At 45.7% G+C, this 20597-nt stretch overlaps 1 protein-coding gene across 1 annotated transcript in view; it reads left to right on the top strand.

The window, feature by feature from the left end:
- The window catches only part of ETV6 (ETS variant transcription factor 6), a 235021-nt gene extending 215694 nt beyond the window's left edge, over window positions 1-19327 (top strand). Inside the window, exons 6-8 of the mRNA XM_044915454.1 lie at window positions 9336-9478; window positions 11409-11509; window positions 15097-19327. Of these exons, the coding sequence (XP_044771389.1) occupies window positions 9336-9478; window positions 11409-11509; window positions 15097-15202 (350 nt within the window). The 3' untranslated portion in view covers window positions 15203-19327. The remainder of the gene's footprint in view (window positions 1-9335; window positions 9479-11408; window positions 11510-15096) is intronic.
- The last annotated feature ends 1270 nt before the right edge of the window (window positions 19328-20597 follow it).

The following is a 20597-nucleotide window of genomic DNA, read 5'->3' as shown; positions in this document are numbered from 1 at the left end:
GGGGTCAACGGGACAGTCACTGCTGTGCCATTGGCTGCTGCTGGCAGGGTTGCCCTCATGGGACCTGGCTTCCCCAGCTGTATCTGTCCCGGCCACCTCCTCTGTCACGCCGTCTTATCACAGACTTCCTAGGACTCTAAGATAAGCCCATAGATCGAAAAGGTTACATTATTTAGACTTACGGAGTTATTTCTCCCTTGTTTAGTAGGTTTATAAAGGTTAAAATATTAGTCTCTTAAAAATTGTGCTACTGGTTTTTTTTAATCTTACTTCTGAACATCAGAACTGTTGGGTGATGGATGTAGCCTCATCAATAAGATGCTCTATGGACTGTCATAACCAACCCAGTGATGAACCTTGGTACCCACGGATGCCTTGTCTCTCTCAAGAACACACAGAAGAGGGGAATGTAGGTTTTTCTTTAGGACCCTAGGAAGTCAGAATATTCATCTAGAATAGCCCTAGGGCCCAGATCCTTTGGGGAGTGCCTTAACTCCTCCAGGATGAGAGAATCCCCTCAAATTATTCATCATTAATGCTCTAATGACACACTCAAAAGTTGAAAAATCTCCAGATGTGAGTATTAACTAATTTAACCAAAGCCAGCATCGGTGAATTTATCTGAAAGTCACTGTTTTTCTCAAGGGTGAAAGGAAAGGAGTAGCAAGTCTGGAGTCTAACACTTAGTCTTGATTCTAACCCTCCAAAGAGAACTTACCACAACTCCAGGCTCCTTTGTTTCTCTTGGGATATCCCTGTCCCCTCACTCCTACCCTTCTAAGTGTCTTTTTGGACTACTCAGATCCTTATAAGATTCTATTTAGTAGGGGTCGAGCCCACTGGGTAATTCCTATGGACAATGTAAAGTTCTGGCATTACTGAACAGCCCTAAAAAGGCTTCATATCTGCAAAGCAGATGTGAAATGAGCAAACTTAGTTCCTTAAGCTTGTTCGGTGAGCGTAGCCCAGAAAGAAATGAACGTGCCGCTGAATACCAGAGCCGGAGGATATGGAGAGGAACACGGCTTATGAATGCGGATCAAAAACTTAACGCCAAATTCTTGTCCATTGAGATGTCGTTTGCTCAAGTACTTTAGGATTTATATATTTGGGCACCTTCTGTGTTTGAGGCACTGGACTACATTCATGGGGGCGGGGTGGGGGAGGGTTCCAGGAGGTCTAAGATAGAATCTTTATCTTGAAAAAGCTGGATGCAGTGTGTGGTGTCTTTGAAGGACTCCTGTTAAGTGCTGTGGGGGTGTTAGGGAAGGCTCCGTGGAGGGGCTGCCTTTGAGCTGGGCTTACAAATGCTTAGAATATGAACAATGAAGATTAAAGGAAAAGCGGTCATTCCAGATGGAGAAAACTCCAAAGCAAGATAAGGCCCAGGATATTTTTTCTATTTCAGGTAGAAATGTAAATCTTGTGAATCCAAGCCCATTAAAAATCTCTCATATTTCTTCCATTCTTTTTTTTTTTTCCTCTCTCTCTTTTTAACATCTCAGGATTGGGATGTAGCATACAATTTAGAGGTGACATGCAAAGTTATGATAGTTTACTTAGGTATTGGCCTTGTAGAAAAATTAAGATAATCAATAAAAGAAATTTAGGAGGTAATAGGCAGCTTAAATACAAACCACAGATTAGATCTATTTAAATATAACATGTAGCTTATTTTTAAAGGTATCCCTTATTTTTCAAAGGATAAGAAGGACTGTTGTTGAGATTACTAAGTTAGAATAGCCAGAGTTTATGGGAGAGCATTTAACATGGAACACAGTGAGACAAGACCCCTGGGTTCAAACTTTTTATTGGATAGCCAATGGTGTATGTAACAGTGAACAAATTGCTTCTTTCTGGGCTTGTTTTCTATTTGTTATGCTCATGAAGCAATTGTTTGGGGGGGTGGTAGGAAGTAGGGGGTCCAGGCAGCATCTGTGAACCTTCTAGCACTTTTCTCAGCCTACAGAAGTTTTACTGGCCTGTGCCTTGCCCCCCATGTATTTCATATCCAAAGAGTCTGTTAGCGGCACGCACCGTAAGATGATGAGACTTAGCGCTGGTGATGCCGTGAGTCACGTTTTCGGTATATATTAACATTCATTCTTAGAAGTCGGTGATTTCAAACCTGGAAGGGCCTTGTACAGATGCAGAAAGGGAGATTCAGGCACATCCAGAGTCCAGCCTTGAGCCTCATCCAGTGTTCTTTCCAAGACACGTATTGCCTTCTGACCTGGGCCTCCAGAGCTGGGATTGGGAACTCTGACCCGTGGGCCAAATCAGCCACCGCCTGTTTTTGTAAATCAAGTTTTATTGGCACACAGCCATGCCCAATCACTTAGTGTCCACAGCAGAGTGGAGCAAGTTGCAAGAGAGATGATATGGCCGGCAGAGCCTAAAATATTTGCAGACAGCCTGACAGGAAGCATTTGCTGCCCCCTATTCTACAGCATTGTTGACTTGTATGTAGTGTGTGCTTGAGGTCGTAGGCATGATGGAGGATGCAGAAGTAGAAAACCCTGTCCCTGCTCTCAAGGAATTACTTGCACTTTAGAGGATGAGGCATGCCTAAAACACGTAGAAGGAACAATAACAGGTGATGTAAGAAAGGAGACAAGTTCAAGACTGTAGGCTGTTTGCAGACCAGTCCAGAATAGTTACAATAACATCATGAACATAAGTAAAATACAGCTAAGTGAAATAAACTGATTCTTTGCATACTTGGACGGTGTAGTTAAATGGTTCATTCATTTGTTCAAAAATGATCATGTATCTCTCTATGTGCTGGGCATTTTTCTAGGCGATAGGGTATAGCGTCTCTAAATGCCAAATTTTGTGTCTTTGCTGACGTAAAGCAACATCCCTCTGACTTTACACCATCAAACAAACTAAGCTCCTGCTTTGGTTTTCACTATAGACAGCTAAGTCTTAAAAGAAAAATTTTAAGTCATTTTGGCTTTCTCTTAAAGTTCTTCAGTTCCATTAAAACCTGAGTGACCAAACTTCCTGTCTGCTCGTCCCTTCCTTGGCCTTAATCCAAAACTCTGCTAAGGAAGCAAGACGCATTGGCAAACTGGTTTATAATCCATTCATTCTTCTTCATTTGCTGCACAAACGTGGGGACTTTACGGGTCTATACGGATTTGCTTGTTCCAAGTCCATGACCCATCCAACAGAAACTATTTCTTTTCTGGTGCTTATCTCACAACTTTTGCTTAGTCCCCTGATTTTCTTTGCAAACATGACCTTCTTCATGGTTTGTGAGGACTTCATTGTTTGGTTGATCCTGCAGCAGATAAGACATAAAATTCCCCCCAGCACGTGCTCCCTCCACTCCCAACCCTCCTGCAATCTTTCAGATCTTTAAAGGGACTTTCAAAAATATGTTTATTATCACTCAAGGTTACATTTTCAACAGAAACAAAAAGATCCTAATCAAGGAAATACGGAGTCTCCTGTACAGCTTCTTTGTCACCTGACTAGAACAATGTATTTTCCTGATTTGGTTTTATTGACTGGATGTGTTCTATAGGCACAGAAATTCAACCCTGGAAGCCTCTAATCTTAAATCAGATGAAGAAAAATAAGCCTGAGACTCCAGGGTAAGCAGTTGGAGACATGTCCCCAGGGCCTAGAGGACCAGTGGAAGTCACTCTGTCCTCTTCTTCTTATTTCCATCTCTGCTTCCCCGCCCCGCCCCCCGCCCCCGCAGTATTTAGTGCTGGTGACATGGTTGCAAATGAAGCTCATGGACTTTTTTTTTTTTTTTAATGAGCCTCAGGAGCAGCCTTGAGGGGAAAAAGATATTATAAAAGAGAAGCCTAAAGGGTTTAGTATGACAGTGATGAGGGACAGTCTCTTCCTGGGGCCTTGGTGGTAAGGCAGACATACATATGTGCACCTTTGCTCGCAGGTGTGTCAATGTCTGTTTTGAGGAAGGAAAGGACAGTGCTGTGGGATGTCTCCTTAAACCGAGGGGCCCAGGGTTTCAGTACCAGCTAGAAGAGCCACATCATCCCACACTGTCTCAGGCAGATAACCCTCTGCAGAACCCCAGAGGGCTCCCGACCCAGGGTCCTAATCAACAGCTAGCCTAGAATGTTCCCCGGGAAGCAGCGTGAGCCCGTGGGAAAGCGTGGACTGAGGAACAAGCAGAACTGGAATCCAGTCCTTGTCTCCCAGCAGACGTGCTGACTGTCCCTGAGGCCTGCCTTCTTCCTCCATCATAATGAGAATACTAATACCCATTTCCAGGCACTTTGGAGTACTAATGAGACAAAATGTAGATACACAGCACCAGTCGGCTGATGACCAAGCACTAAGGTCCCTTCTCTTTGCTCTACTGCAGGGCTGCAGAGAATGAGGGGAGAGCAGTGGGTACAGCCAGCCCCACTGCCCACCCGGAGCTGGCCCGGCCATTGAGCCCCAAGGGCACCCCTTCGAGGCGCCCTTGTTTCCTTATCTCCTTGGAGATTCACTTCTGCACTCCCTCTCACCTCGGAGGCTTTGCTCAGGAATGTCCCACGTGGCTCTGACTTCTCAAACTGGCTGAGTCACCGCCGTTTATTTTCACTGTGAACTACCGAGAAATCAAAGAGCCCTAAAAGAGAAGGAAGTTTCAGGACAGCGTTTTTAAAAGATAAAATGGTAACAGCCACAGTGGCTGGGCGGAAAATAATAGAAGGAGCTGGAGGAGACTGGAAATTCCAGTTTGTGTAAGGACACACATTTCTGTAATACAGCGTGACTGCCGGGAGGTAGGGATGCGATTTCCCAGGCTGCCCCCACCTGAGCAAAGCAGGGGCCGGGCGCTGTGAGGTTCCAGCTGGGGGCTGAAGCTTTAAGTGTTCCCTTCCCTCCTGGGCAAGATTGCCCCTAGGTTAGAACCACTGCTATCATGCAGAGTGGCAACTTCTATTTTGGATGTTACTTACCTGTTTTGTGGCTGAACCTGAAATAAATTTATTAATTTTTGCAATAAATTGAAAGAAATGAAACAGGGACACTCGGCGTCTGGTGAGTTGGTGATTATACCCACGGAACTCCAGTTTACAGACCTTCATTTAAAATTCCATTTGGGCAGTTAAAACAACATAAAATTACTTTCTCAGAAGCTTTCCCAACATTTTAATTAACCACCATCATTAAACATTCCCTTTGTCAATAACTTGACTTGCCCACTCAGATTTTTAAACATCAGTTTTGTCCAGCATGTTTTTTTCATAAGAAACCATGTTGGTTATGTGTGAATTGCCCATCTTTTTACAGTCTATGCTCCGGGAGCATGTACAATGAGTCTCTGGTAGGAGACAGACGTGGGAGTGAAAATATTTCTCCTTAACCACAGGAAGGGATTTTTTACAATGCTTTTAGCTGTGGACACCCAGGGCACCTCACCCAGCAGGAAAGAGAGAGAATGTTCTCTCTGCAACTGGAAAATGGCACTTCACTGGAGCTAAACCCTTTAATAAACTTCCTCTCATGGAAGAGACAATCCAAATAATGGACATTTGTTTAAAATACCCATGTGCCTTAATACAGAAGACCCTTTAGTTTAAGAGAAATGCACTTAAAATTAATGAATACCTTGTAATATAAATTTTTTTCACATGTTCAAGTGTTTTGTAATAGGATACTCTTGTATTTATAGAGTTTCGTGAGTTTTATTATATAGTATTAAGCATTTTCGTTGATGATCAGAGAACATTGTATCTGCACATGTGGATTTCAACAGAGCTGAAAAATTGCACGTAACAACCTCCAGAGGATCTAGGGAATTAAAAAGGATCTGCCTCTTATTTCATTGAAATCTTAAAAACAAAATAACTCCAATGGCTTGAACTTCAGTTGTTAAAAAAAAAAAAAAGAAAGAAAGAAAAAGAAAAAAAATCTTATGTGGTCAGCCATTTATATATATCATCTGGAATAATTTTTAACTAAAGACACACAAAACTATCAAAAGTGTTATAAAAGCCACTTATACTCTGAGTTTGAAACAACTGCTTTATGCCACAAATTCCTGTTGCTACTTCTGTTAATGACGGAGTAATTCAATATGTCTTGAATGTCAACATATTTTTATTACTCAGCTAAAGTTGGCTTTGCTGGTTTAAATGTCATTTAAAGTGATCAATTGGCAGCTTGTTTGGGGTTATTTTCACATTTATGAAAGGGAAAAGTTTGCAAGAGTCAAATGTTCTTGAAACGTATAGGTAAAGCCTGTTCTCTGGTAAGCCCTGCCCTTCATTTACCAACCAAAGAGCGATAACTTTCTAGATCTTTTTTAGCAAATGGTTTACATAAAGGTCCAAGTTCAATGCCTCTGAAAAACCAGCATGGTAGCCCAGTGCTGCTTAAGCCCTTACTTGGAGAAATGGCCTGGTTCCCGTTGTAGCGTTTTATAAGGAATACAATGCACAGCGACAGTAAAACAGAAGCCACAGAAACAAGGAAAGTAAAAGTCTGCACTCGGGTGGGAATGGAAGGACCATCCACTCTATGCTTTAGCTCCAGTTGGCTGAGACGTGAGGGGAGTAGCCATATATTGCTCACCTTCCTATGGGCACAATTTCTTTATATCAACTACTAAAGGCAGTTTTTTTATTATTAAGTGTTAGTCAAATGAACACTCTGGAGACTCGCATTCCCAATCCAGATGAATCCAAAGGTGCCATCAGGCCTCTTTGCAGCGGACACGATTTCTCCCCTGTAGAGAAGCCATATAGGAGTTAGACCCACAGACCCCCCTTTGTTGTTCCTTCTAATTTACTGGCATTTTATGTGATGATATTTGGTTTTGTCAGACGCTTTCCAACTGGAAGCGATCGTGGGGAAATTAAAATGTCTCTGCCATTTGATGGTAGGACAAACACTGAATCCACAGCTCAGTCCTCTTGTTTTCCATCTGTAGTAAAAACGTGAGGCAAGGAGGTGGCAGGAGGGTTAAGACACGTTGCCGACCTCACCGCTTTGCTTAGCAACTAGAGTCGTCCTGTGACAAGTGCCTTAAAAATGAGCTAGATTCTTCTCAGCCTGCACTAGTGTGACTTGGACTTCTCCAGGTGCTTTATGGTGTGAGGATTGGGTCCCCCGCTCTCTCCCCCCGGCTGGCAAGGGGGTAATGGAAGTGACTGGCTGCTTCTGTCGCCAGAATGGGGTTCAGCTCCCAGAGTCTGCGGTGTCTTTGCTTCGAGAAGAGAGCAGTTTGTCCTGTTCTAAAACACGCACATCCCATTAATGTTTGGACACAGATAATGGCGGTGGGGTGGGGTGGGGTGGGGTGGGGTGGGGGGAGGCTACCGTAAGAGAATATTTATGGTCATTTTAAGTTTCATGTTAGTTTCTTGAAAGATGAAACCTCTTAGAAAATGCCACATTTCGGGTGCCTGGGTGGCTCAGTTGGTTAAGCGACTGCCTTCAGCTCAGGTCATGATCCTGGAGTCCCGGGATCGAATCCCGCATCGGGCTCCCTGCTCGGCAGGGAGTCTGCTTCTCCCTCTGACCCTCCCCCCTCTCATGTGCTCTCTCTCATTCTCTCTCAAATAAATAAATAAAATCTTTAAAGAAAAAGAAAATGCCACATTTCCTTCTGCCATTCAGAGAAAAGGCCGGATTTCAGCACGGTTGCACTGAACAGAGCGAAACCTTGCTCTAGAAAGTCCTAAAATTGTACAAATATCTACCTGTTAACCATCAGGAAGAGCGGCGCAGAGCCTGGACTCCTACAGGTGTCACCCACGAGCTGTGCGCTTGGAGTAAATTACCAAGCCCTCTACGCCCCAGCTTCCTCATCCATGAAATAGGAATAGCAACAGCACCTGCCTCTCGAGGGGTCACTAGGGTCAAGAGCAGCCATGCTTGTGGAATACAAGCACAGTGCCTGAGCATAGCACCCAATACATGGCGTTGTTGTTATTTTCATGACTTTTCCCTTCGCTTGTGCTATCACTAATACGGTAATCCTGTAAAGGACGTGTTATTCCTGTTTCATGTATGAGGAAACAACCTCGGGGAGGTTTAAGAAATTTGCCCAAGGTGACCTGACTCCATTCCCCTTGTAAAGAGACTCCCAAGAAGGGTGTGTTTCATTCCCTGGGAGGGGACCGTGTTGGCTCTAAATTATTCCAAGTCTCCATTAGACACTGCCCTCCAGGTGTGCCAGGCCTGACCCAACAGAAGGAAGTCAGCACGGTGTCGTGCAAGAGACCCAGAATTCTAATCCCAGCCACCTGGGGCCTCCAAGGATTAGAAAGGATGCAAGGAAAGTGCTGAGCAAACACACAGAATTCGATCACTGACCCTTCACTACCAGCCGTTATGGCTAGGGCCTGCCGAGGCTCCCAGAATCAACAGTGAACCCCTGGAAATCAGAGCCTCCTATTCTCATCTGGAGGCTGGTACAGAAAGCACACCTAGGTAGGACAGGTCTGCCTCCATCCGCCTATCCGGGGTGCCGGAGGGCAAACCACATACCATTTCAGCACATCCAGAAAACACTAGAACAAGGGAAAAGGGTGCAGGCTGTCTTCTCTTTAATATGCCAAGCCACAGCCAAAAGTCGAGGACTAGCACAGTGCCTGGTGTGTATTAACTCACTTAATAAATATTTGTGGCCTGACCAAGTGACGGAACGTCAGTCCTCCAAATGGAAAGTGACTTTTTTGACTTGGGTTCCTTTCTACCCTGATTTCATTATGAGAAAACAATTTTAAAGAACTCCAAAATAGGGCGTAATGAGAAAATATCTGTCCTCTTGAAAACCACGCTAGTCACAGCTCCCAATCAGCAAACCACAGAGTTTTCTTTCCCACAGCCTTTCACGCATCACACTTCTTTTTCTGCCACTTGGTAGCCTGCCCTGATCTTCTTGTCTTTGTCCGTTCAGCCTCCAACCCCAGAGTCATCTTGCAGTACCACCAACCAGACCATGCCGCTTGCCTGGAACCCTGGGGCTCTCTTCCCGCCCTTTGACCCCGCCAGCCTAGTGTTACCCCCTCTTTTGGCTTGCTCTCTGTCTTTCATGTGAGCTCTGCTCAAGGTCAAGTCATTGGTCATGACCTTGTACAAGCTGCTTCCTCTTCCAGGTCACCGCGTCCTCATCTGTGGAGGGAGGCGGTTGGCTGGGATGGTCTCCAAGGCCTCCGCAGGTCAAAGGTCGCCTTTCTCCAGCACCATCTGCCAGGTCTCTCTGGGCCCTGGTCTCCTCACTGCGAAATAAGAAAGACCATCAGTCCATAGGAGGCAGAAGTGACTACTTGATTATTTTCTGTTACTTGTTCTTAGTGTCTCAACAAGAAACCTATTCAAAAGTGTTTTCTTGCCCTTTTCCTCTGTAGACTGTAGACTGCTTTGGGATTACGTCTATCAGTTGCTTTCTGACAGCCGGTACGAAAACTTCATCCGATGGGAGGACAAAGAATCCAAAATATTCCGGATAGTGGATCCCAATGGACTGGCTCGACTATGGGGAAACCATAAGGTAAATGGGTACCAGCTATTTACTCTGCCAACTAGTGCCAAAAAAAAAAAAGAAAAAAGCCTTTATCTTCTGGGTAGGAGGATAATTGCCTGACTTCTGTCTCCTCGGTGTGCCCCTCATTATTTAGCTTATTTCTCACGGGGCGAACAATTAGACAGTTGGAAAGGGAAGGAAATAATTAAAGATGCCACCTTCCATTTGTTACTTACACCAGGGGCCAGTTAACCTCGCACCCCTTGGGTCTGATAAGGCCACGTTGGGAGCAGCCCTCCATCCCGTCCTCTCGAGCTGGCCCTGCCACCCTTCTGTCGCCAGGAGCTGGGGAACAGGGAAGCTCCACAGGGCTCTGGGACTCACAAGGCAGTGAGGAAGGGTCGCTTCTGTTCTGCTCGGTTAGAAACTCGCATGGCTGCAAAAGCCCCCTTCTCCGTGGAAATGCCTACCCTCCGACTTTGCAACATCCCTTGAAATGCAGACAGGCCAGAACTGTTTGCCCCACACTTTTCCATGCTGGGAAGAGGGGCTGGAATTTAGAAGATGCAGTCTTCTATAGTTAGGAAAACTGTCAAAGTACATAGATGTAAAAAGTGAGTGAAACACCCTAAATGTCTACTGTGGATGACTGGATAACGAAACAATGGTGTATACATTCCGTGGAATATTACTCAGCCTTAAAAAGGAAAGAAATCCTGTGACAGGCTACAACATGGAGGAATCTTGAGGCCATTATGCTAAGTGAAATAAGCCAGTCACAGAAAGACAAGCATTGCCTGCTTCCATTCATAGGGTGGATTCATGGAACCAGAGAGTGGAATGGTGTTGCCAGGGGTTGAGGAGAGGGGGGAAGAGGGGAGTATTAATCAATGGGCAGAAAGTTTCCATGAAGCAAGATGGGTAAGTTCTAGAGCTCTGCTATATAACCTTGTACCTAGAGTTACCACGACTGTAGGATGCACTTAACAATTGGTCAAGAGGCTGGAGGTCATGTTAAGTGTTCTTACCACAGGAGAAGAAAAGAAAATAGAGACACAGAGCAAAGAGTCTCCCCCCTCAAGGAAAAAAAAAAAAATTAAATAAATACATCCGTATCCCTACTCAAAATAAAACAAATGAGTCACCAAGGTCCAGGCCTGACCACAGGCCGATAGATGTGGGACAAAGCAGGCAAGACACCTGGGAGACACACCACCAGGTGAGCTGAGTGAGAGGGGGTGGAGGGGGGCACAGCCCAGCCCCACCTGGGCTGCAGCCTCGGAGGTTGGCGGCCTGAGCGGCGGGCAGGCCCCAGGGCCACATTGAGGAAGACCTGATGTAGGCCATGACCAAATACGGCAAGGCCCCACTGACAGACTCCTCGGTGTGTGAGTCACCGAGAAAAATCCCGTCGCGGCTCCCGACTGTGCCCTAGCCCCCGGGGCTCGGAACCACTGTATTCTTCCTTCCAGAACAGGAATTTAAACAACAACAAAAAAATCTCTTCCTTAAAATGACAAACCAGAAACACAAGTTGGAGAAAGGTCACTGCAATTAAAAAAAAAAGAAAGAAAGAAAGGAATTCTCTGTGGGTCAGAAGGTGAAGGATGACCCACAGATCAGGGGACCCTGCAGGAAATTCACTGAGCAGAGCAGAGCTTGGTCTTGGGAAAGGAAACCAGGGAGGTTGCCGTGGGATATGCTTTCTTAGCTGCAGCGCCAAGACCTCTGACAAAAGGTGATTCACCTTCGGACACCTCTTGGCGGCGTGTGAAAGCGGAGGGGGTGGGCACCGCTGGGCCCGGAGCTGGGCGGGGAGCGGGGAGCTTTCCCCACCCGGCGGGGCCGCGCCTGCAGCTGAAAAGCTTTTATTTTAATAGCTCCCCAGCGTCTTTTCTGAGGTTGATTTCACTGTGTCTTTGTGCTTTTTTTCTCTCTTCCTCCTTTGAACAAACAGAACAGAACAAACATGACCTATGAGAAAATGTCCAGAGCCCTGCGCCACTACTACAAACTAAACATTATCAGGAAGGAGCCCGGACAAAGGCTTTTGTTCAGGTAGCACTTCCTTTTTCTCCTTTCCTTCTTTTGGGAGGATATTGTTTTCTTGAAATAAGAGGGAGGAGGGAGACTGTTAAGGTCTCTACCTGCCTGTGTGACACTCAGAGCCATCCAGTGCTACAAACTGGGTACGGGATGCTGGGCTGTTAGAATTTCAGGAAAAAAAAACTTTTTTTTTTTTACTTATGTCTGTATTAGAATAAAGCCAAAACTAAGTAAACACAATCCGACTCACCTTTCAAAATTATGCAGTGATCCAATAGTATCAACATCCCAGTGTAGTTAAAAGGAACAACCAAAGTAACATCATCGAGCTTTTAAATCTAGGCTTCAAGGTTCCCAACCCTGTAAGCCACATTCTGAACCAGTGTTTGTCAAACTGCAGGTCGTGAGCCGTTCATGAATCAAGAAATAGATTTAATGAGTCAGTCACAAAACTGTTTTTGTTTTTTTTTAATGAAATAGAACCGAATTGGATAGAACAGAGTTGAAAATATCAGACTGTATCTCATGAAATAAGAGTGACTAATGATTCATGAAAATTTGGGGGTGTGTGTATGTGTGTTGTACATGCTGAGTCATGATGTGAAATGTATTTTTTACGATGCATTATAATCAGAAAAGTCTGAAAACTGCTGCACTAGACATTCCTCTTTCCAGACTTCCTCACAGCTAATGAGTTCCAGCCATTTAACCTACCACATAGATTGTGATTCCAAGTACTATGCAAGAGAGGAGAAAGAATTAGAAGAGGAAGAAGAAGGGATCTAAAGGACCAATCAGGAGAGGTAGAAGTGGTGGTAATTGACACTGGTGGTAATGGCCGTGGGGAGACCCAGGAAAGGCTGGGAGAAGGTGGGATCAACACACATGACGTTAGGTTATGGGTTTGGCAGGTGGGACAGAAAAGAGTTTCAGATGGGGCTAGAGAGACGGATTGGGAGGTAGAAAGTGACACTCGGTATGAATAGATGAGCATGCTGGGATAGACTGGAAAAAGCAGAGAACCTGGACTTTAGCAGCAAGAACTATGGTAGCTTAGGAAGAGGGAAAACGATTGAGATCTTCAAAAACAACAGAAAAGGCTGTTCAAGAATTGGAAACAGAATGCACTGAAGTAAAAAAAAAAAAAAAAAGAACCCTCCTTTCCCTGGCTCTGCTGATGCTTTCCCTTCATCCTTCACCCTAAACTTAGTCCTCCTACTCTTCCTGGATGAAATGATCCCAATACACAGCTTCACTTATCACCTTAGTGGTTAGACTGTATCCAGCTCTGAAATCCTCCTGAAATTCCAAATCTCAATTTCCAAGAGCCTCTCATAGTACATGTCCCCTGAAATACCACATCAGTATCTCCGACATGAAATGTTCAAGACAGACCTTCTTCGCGTACTAGAAACCTCCCCTCCCCGCATCCGGAATTCTTGTTACTCATCAGTGGCGTCACCATTGTTCTAAGTGGCCAACCTTGACATTGGAGTTATCAGTGACTCTTCCCATATCCAGGTTAGTCATTGTGCTAAATTGTCCTTTCACTGAATTCTGTGTCATCGGGGCTAGAAGCCTGGAAACCGCATTTCCCAAGATTTCTAACCAGCAGCTTCCGGGTCAGAGGCTACCAATGACAAGCACTTTCATGAGAATCTGGGAGATGTACGAAGGGCAAAAGCATTATTATTGCTTCCCTGCCTAGACTTTATGATTTACACCTAGATTAATTCATAATCCTTTCTGCCTCTGGTCCACTCTCCTGCCTTCCAAATTCATCACGCACCCAGCCAGCTGCCCTGCAACACTAACATGATTCCCGTGCCGGAAACCTACATCCTTTTCACTTTTGCTTTTTGTGATATATATGCCTTCTAGGCCCATCTCAAGTGTCCTGCCCTTCATGCAGCCTTCTTCAACTGCTCAAACACGCAGAGATCTCTTCCTCCATCATCTCTTGGATTCCCTTGGCCCTAAATCACATTGCATTTGCAATAGTTGTACACGTGAAGTCCTTCTCCCCACAACTAGGTCATGAGGTTCTAGAAGGGAGAGGATTATATTTTATGTAATTCTGTTTTATACCTTCTGGGGGCTTTCAATAAATGTATCTTGAGACAAGCCTGATGTGGACTATCAGAACCTTATTATGGAAAAGTAGTCAAGAGAAGAAAGGGGTAGTTTGCAGCGCCAGATACAGCGTATGTGTGGGTTTGGCCTCAGGAGATTGTTAGTGACTTCAGATGGTGGGGAGAAGTTTTAGTTAGGGGATGAAAGGAGAAGATAGACTGCAGACTTGACAAATCATAGTGCTTGAGAAGTTCAGCAATAAAGGGCAGAAAAGGGAAGCAGAAGTAGTTGGAAAGTTCATAGGCTTCCAAGAGTGATTTTCGACAATATAAAAGGACAGAATAGTGCTATTAGTGAGGAGAGTTGGTCATTTTTGAGGAAATGAGTGTTAGAAGCCAGACTTGCCACAAAATCCTTCTTTGTGTATAATCAAGTGAAGTGTTAAATTGTGGGTACTCTTTCAGGATTTGTAGGCATTGAAAGAAGGAAGATTTCAGTAGGGACTGGTGCTATTACGTGGCTCTTTGATGAGGAGGCAGGACTCAGAGAAAGGAGTAAAGAGAGAAGGCCAGGTTTGGAGGAAGGCATGAGCCATGATTTATATAAGAAAAAAGACTGGCCAGGCTAGAGTAAAGGGTTCATAAACAGCGGGGGCCCAGAGTTTCCCAGGTAGAGATGACCGAGAGCCCAGGTGGGCAAGCCGAAGAGTGTGTCCTTGGCTTTATCTGATAAGTGCTCATCGTAGGCTTTTGAACATGGAGTCACGAGAGCAAAAGTATGTTTTCAGACAGTTCATCTGGTGGCAGGGCAGAGTGTCTGGGGAGGGAAAGGTGTGCAGGCCCTGAGTGGGACTGTGGAGGGGGCTCTCCCACGGTGAGGCTACAGGGTCTCCACCCAGGCTGCCTTCCTGAACCAGGGAAATCATGGTCGATACAAGTCGCCGATGTTATTTCCAACAAGAAGATAAGGCTTGCCGTATGCACCCAGCTGCAGAGGAAGATAGACTAACGGGGATTCATTGCTCTCATGTTGGGTGGATCAGCAATAACAGTGAAAAGGATTCTTTCTTTTTACCTTTCTAATTTCCAAAAGCACCACTAACTTGCCCTGTTATGAAAATTTTCCATTCAACGTTTAATTGTGTCCTTTGAGTTAGATTCAAGTTTTGCATACGATTCCCTGGGCTCACAGTCTGAGATGGGAATGGATCTACAGCTCCCAGAGGTCATTGGAAAATCTAACTCTCTAAAAATAAGAGACACGGACCAGTGAGCTGTACCAGGGTTCCCTCGCATGGCCATGCACAAAGCACTACACAGCTCCAAGGGGTGCTGTCTTCTAGACTCTTTTGATAGTTTTTTGGCCATTTTTCAGGCTTTCCAGTTTGTGCTCAGTTAAGATTACTGGCTGGGTTCAGTAGCTCTCCAGCTCTTTGAGGTGATGGGGCTTTCGCTTTTAGTTGAGAGTTCAGGGTGAGGACAAACTTGAGGAAAATGTAATCTCTGGACTCCTTTCCTCTTCCAAAGGTTTATGAAAACCCCCGATGAAATCATGAGTGGCCGAACGGACCGTCTGGAGCACCTTGAGTCCCAGGAGCTGGATGAACAAATATACCAAGAAGACGAGTGCTGAGGGAACCAAGCCACGGCTTCCGCAGGGGGGTCAGCAGCCGGGGGCCCCCTGCCCATGAGGGCCCTGGAGGCGTGGCGAGCAGGCGGACTGCAAGCTGAACCGGAAGAGACCTGGAAGTGGGAGTGACACTTGTCTCGCATAGTGCGAGGGCCCCCAGAGCACCTTAGACAAACCACCCAGTGAAGGCGGGGCTGGAATTCTGGCCGAGGGCACGAGCCTGGGACTCCTGGTTCCGTTTCCTCCTCTTGTGGAACCTCTCCATCTGTAATTCCTCACCCTCACCCATCCACCTATTGTTAGTTTCATGGTGTTTTCGTTTTTGTTTTTTGGGGGGTTTTTTTGTTTTTTTTTTTTTAAGACCATGCAGTTTGACTTTTCATCATTCATACAGGGGAAGACATCCGAGGTTGTTTTCCTATGGAAATATATATCTATTATATATATCTATTTTTTGCAAATCTCACAAAGTGCGGCAAGCCCAGCTGGTCAGGAAAGAGAACACTTGCAAAGGGTTTCAGGTTCCTCTTTATCCTGCCATGTGGATCAGGTTTGTTCCTGTTGCTGTTGGGTCTTGGCTGGAAAAAAAAAAAAAAAAAAAGATGCTTTTAAAAAAGATAAAGTGAAAAGGAGAGCTCTCTTTTTCTCCCTCTCGCCCTTTCCTTCCCTGCCTCCCGTCTGTCCTCCCTCCCCGCCTGCTCTTGAGCTTCAGATGCCTTTTAGCAGAGTTGAGCCTCTCGGAGAGTCTTGAGCATTGTTGACACCCAGACGGCATCAGTGGTCTGGGCGCTTTGCAGCCGGCACCGCAAAATCAAACCCACATCCCGGCATCTGGCTACCCATCGGAGGGAGGCCCCAAACCTCACAGGTGCTGCGGTCCTCCAGAAAGAAATGCCAGTCCAGCGGGCTGCCCCTGCCCCCCACATGGCTGTGAGAACCCCAGGACTTGGTGGTTCTGCAGGATGGAAGATTAAGGACAGAAGGCGGGTCTGCGTCATTCGGAAGGCCCCAGCATCATGGGATTAGCTTGCAAGTTCCGCAAGGTGGAAAATACGAAAGGACCCCACGGGCCTGATGGTCAGAAACTAGGTGGAAAATGTGCTGCAGGAGGGATTTATGCTTCCAGCGGAGGTGACTAAGGCTAGTGAGGGAGAAGGTCTTCTCTGCTCCGTCCCGAGGCCATTTTGTGGTCAGTTTCATGCCCTCACCTGATTTTTTTTTTTCCCCCAATTCCTAGCCTTTCTTTTTAAGTTTCCTGGTCCCCACAGGACCCAGGGCATTTGAGAGGAGAGGACCCTGGAGTACACAGTCACTTGCTCCTGGTGTTTGCCAAGCCAGGGCAAACAGGAAACTCCTCAGATTCATTACCTGTTTCTTCTTCTTTCATAGCTGTGTTTCAGAACGGACCCGTTTGTGGCTCTTTTACACCTCAAAATCAGGTCCATAGTATCTTGTAAAATGAGGAAGTGCCACCTCTTAGTACTTTTGATGATAACAGATATTTTTAGAAAGCTGTTTTAGGGTTTGTTTGGTTTTTTCCTTTTCTAGCCACCTGAATTGACTCTCCCATTCCCAGGTTCAGAATCCAGTATTAGGACAGTCTTTTTTAATCCAAGAGATTAGACCTGCCTTACAAAGCACCCCCTCCTTGTTTCTCTGTTTCCTCTACTCGCTCGGGTGAACATCTCATAGCTCCCAGCATCACCATCAGCAGCACTTAGGGGGAGGCTGCCAGAGCCCTGGGTAGCTCCTCAAGCCACTTCTGACCGCGTCAGGCAGGTGGGGGTTGGAGCAACACAGGCAGGAGGAATTGTCCTTACTGACAAGGACACCAGCCTGCGGGGAGGGAAGGGCAGATTGACTGTGGGTCAAGGACAGCGGAATCAGGGAGCCCTTCAAAGCTTTTCAGTTGTGCTCCGTTCCTGCCTCTAATCAGACCGCAGATAGACACATGGATGTGGCCAGCCTCTTCTGCTGTCAGGCGCTCCCCCAACTCTACCTTCCAGAAGGTTGGGCTTGCGGTCAGGTCAACGACCTGCTGTGTGAGGCTGGAGGGTCCATTGATGAAGGAAGGGTTTGGTCTCAGTCTGCTTGAGTGGTGGTGAAATTGAGCTGGACCCCAGCATGCTACAGATGTCTTTCAGGAGCCATCGACAGCATGCAGGGATACATTCTCCAGCCTCTAAGATGACTGATATTGGATCATAACTGGAGATCTTAAGCCAAGTACCGGGTGTGTTGTGAAGGCCGTTGAATTTAAGGGCTGAAGAGAAAGGGTGGATTTTGACTGAGGCCCTTTGTGTGACTATGAAATCAGAGACAGGGCATGATGTGGCTCTTAGATTAGAACATCTCATTCTGTTCACTTTACCCAGATAGAAGGGCTCAGGCTCTTACTGTTCAAAGAATATTACAGTTGAATTATGGAGGGAAATTCCCTTTGGCCCCAAGGACTTCTGTATTTAAGGCAATACCCTGCAAGAATATGTAAGATAGGATGACACCTTCAGCCACTTGAAGAAAAGAAGGTGCTAATTCCAATATGATCTTTATTTCCGACCCAGATATTACCGATAAGAATTTCCTGTTGATTCCCTTAAAGGCAAAAGTCCTCCTCATTTATGCTTTGAGCTAACACCTGGGCAGTGCTGACACCAGAGATACGGTGCTTACACACTGCAGACCCCAGAGATACCTGCTTCAGCTCAGCAAACTTGGCTGAAGCACCTGCTAGACACTGTGAGGGATTCAAAGAGGAATTGGGCACAGCCCCTGCCCTCCCGAGAGCATCTGCTAAACCTGTAGAATCTATCCAGGCTGAAATTCTTAACTTCAACACTAAGTGCTGGGGAGGATGGCACGTTCACCTGGGACCACATGAAAAGCATGTCTGTGATCTGAATAGTTGGCCTTTCCCTGCTGCTGTCATGGGATTCCTTGGCTTAGATCAGAAATCAGGAAAGGAGAATGCAGAAGAGCACCGTGGAGCGGGGAGAGCTTCCTTCAGCTATGTCTGGGGGGGGGGGGGGTGTCGCTCTCGCTTGATCTCCAGCTAGAAATTCTCTAGCACCTTCTCTTGCCTGCATCTTGGGTTCACTGCATTGCCTCCTCTCCATCAGAGGAAAGCAGTGGCGATTGGCTGCACTGGCCATGTGGAGGGAACAGTCTTTTTGTCCCAAGGCAACTTGATCTCTGGCCTAAGGCAGCGTCACCAAAGTCCTGAGTCCTTCCTTTCTTTCTTTCTTTTCTTCTGACAGACTGATGGATTTTCTCCGCTCAACAGTGTGTTTGGAACCCTCTGACCCAGGGTCTTTTTACGCTGATATCTTGCCCAAATAAGAATGTAGCTTTAGCTAAAACTTCAATGGCGATGACAGGATTCACCTAAATGACTAAGTAACCACTGTTTCCACCTTTCACTGTCTAGGCTCCAACTCTGAATACATTTTTGAAACGTTCACTCCCTTCTGCAGAAGGGAGACCTGAGTGTCCAGGAGGTAGGATGATGCCCTGGGAGCAGATGGCATGCCAGGGAGAGTGAGGTGTGGAATCCAGCCTGGCCATACCCCCATTTGACCCATTCCCACCCAGGAAGCTGAAGATAAAAGATTTGGGGCAATACCCAAAAACAAAGGGCAGGTTTTTTTGCCCTAGCGTTCGGTGCTAGTAAGTTTTTATCCACTCAGCCTGCTCCTCTTCTGAGCAGAAGTCTGGAAGGAAGGCAGTGATCTAAGGAAGCCATGGGGGGAGGGGGATGATAATTCCTGCCTGTCTAAAAACCACAGAAGACTAACCTGATACTCCTTTGGCCCCATCTGCATCAACACTAAACAACTACAAACTCCCCGAATCTTTCACACATGCCAAGTGAACGTTCTCGAAGATTTCTCTTTGTGACTGCAACCACCTGCAAACCAGAACGAATCTAGAGTTTCTTTTCCTTTTTTCTTTTTGTTTAATTTCTAATCTCTTGTTGTTTATGAGGTGTGGGGTTTATAAGGGACTGAATCAAATGAATGTAACAAAAAAGAAAAAAAAAAAAAAAACAAATGCCTTTTCTCAGGGCCAGTGAGTTGCAAATAATTTTTAAAGAAAAGCCTATAATTGCATCATCTCAATAAATTTTTTATAAAAAAAAAAAAGGACCAAGTCTCTGTTTTTAATAATGTGAAATGGAGTCCTACAGGCAAGGTACGCCAATGAGGTAAATCCTGTCTCCACTCAATTACAGAATAAAGTACAGTGCTGGTTTTCCACTGGCAGGCGGCCTCTGTCACAGAGCTGTCTGCAGGGAGTCTTGAGACAAGCGGCACCAGAAGGGTCAGAAAGTTTAAATCCGAGCATCTGCCACAGGTGGAGAAATCTGCCGGAAGGAGCCCCGACCAGAGATGCTTGGGCCCCGTGCTGTGCCAAAGATTTAGCAGCTCACTGGGGACTGAGGTGATTCCAATGTCCTCCCACAATAGAACAGCTCCTTAATCCTACAGCAATCATGGATGTGAGCCTGCAGGTGAGGTAGGGCCCAGGACTACACAAAGGACCATAATGACCTGGAAGGTCATCACCCAGCTCAGAGCCCCCATGCTCAGAATGTCTCAGCGACACTGGCCAACCAGTAGGTGCTTATGATTTCAATATCAAACATCCTGCAGTCAACCAGAACTATCTGTCTGCCATCAGAGGTGGGTAGAAACTAAAAGAATGGAAAATGAAGCAAATGTAATCGCTTGTTAGCAACTCAGATGCAGGTTTGGGAAGTAGATGTTTGAAAGCCATCAGATTATTTCTGTATGTAAGTTGTCCTGGGTACTCTGTCTTCCGTGACCATGGATTGCTGATATCTGGCCCTGTATTCCATATCATCAGAGCACAGTATCAAAGAGTAAGTGTCTATATATTTCCTGAGGTGCTAATAATGCATCTGAAGCTACTGTTTTTATAACTCGGCATCAGCATCACCTGGGAATTGCTAGAAATGCAAATTATCAGGTCCTGTCCCATAAACTGAATCAAAAACTTTGGTCGGGGAGGGGAGGGCTTAGCAATTTTTTAACAAGCTCTCCAGGTGATTCTGATGCATGCTGAAGTTTGGGAACCACTGCTAGAATCAGTTTGTTCATCTGGGTATAAAGAAGACTATGTGGCCTTCTAAATTGTAAGTACACAGAATAATTGATGCTGACTCATTTGCATTAACAGTACTCACACATGGTAATGCTGTATTTTTCCTAATACTAAATATACTATGGAATGGGGCTCAGTGGACAAAGAACCACATATCAAAGTCATCTGCCAGCTTCCTTCAAATCTTTTCAGCAGTCCGTTTGCTGTAAAGATGAGCTGTTTTAAAAGGTAGCTCTAGCAGCTGACCTGCCCTTTGCAAATTAGAGCACAACTC

Source organism: Neomonachus schauinslandi, chromosome 5, assembly GCF_002201575.2.
Source record: "Neomonachus schauinslandi chromosome 5, ASM220157v2, whole genome shotgun sequence".
In the NCBI taxonomy this organism is placed as follows: domain Eukaryota; kingdom Metazoa; phylum Chordata; class Mammalia; order Carnivora; family Phocidae; genus Neomonachus; species Neomonachus schauinslandi.
Note: the sequence above shows the minus strand (reverse complement) of the source record. Positions and strands in the feature narration are given on the sequence as shown.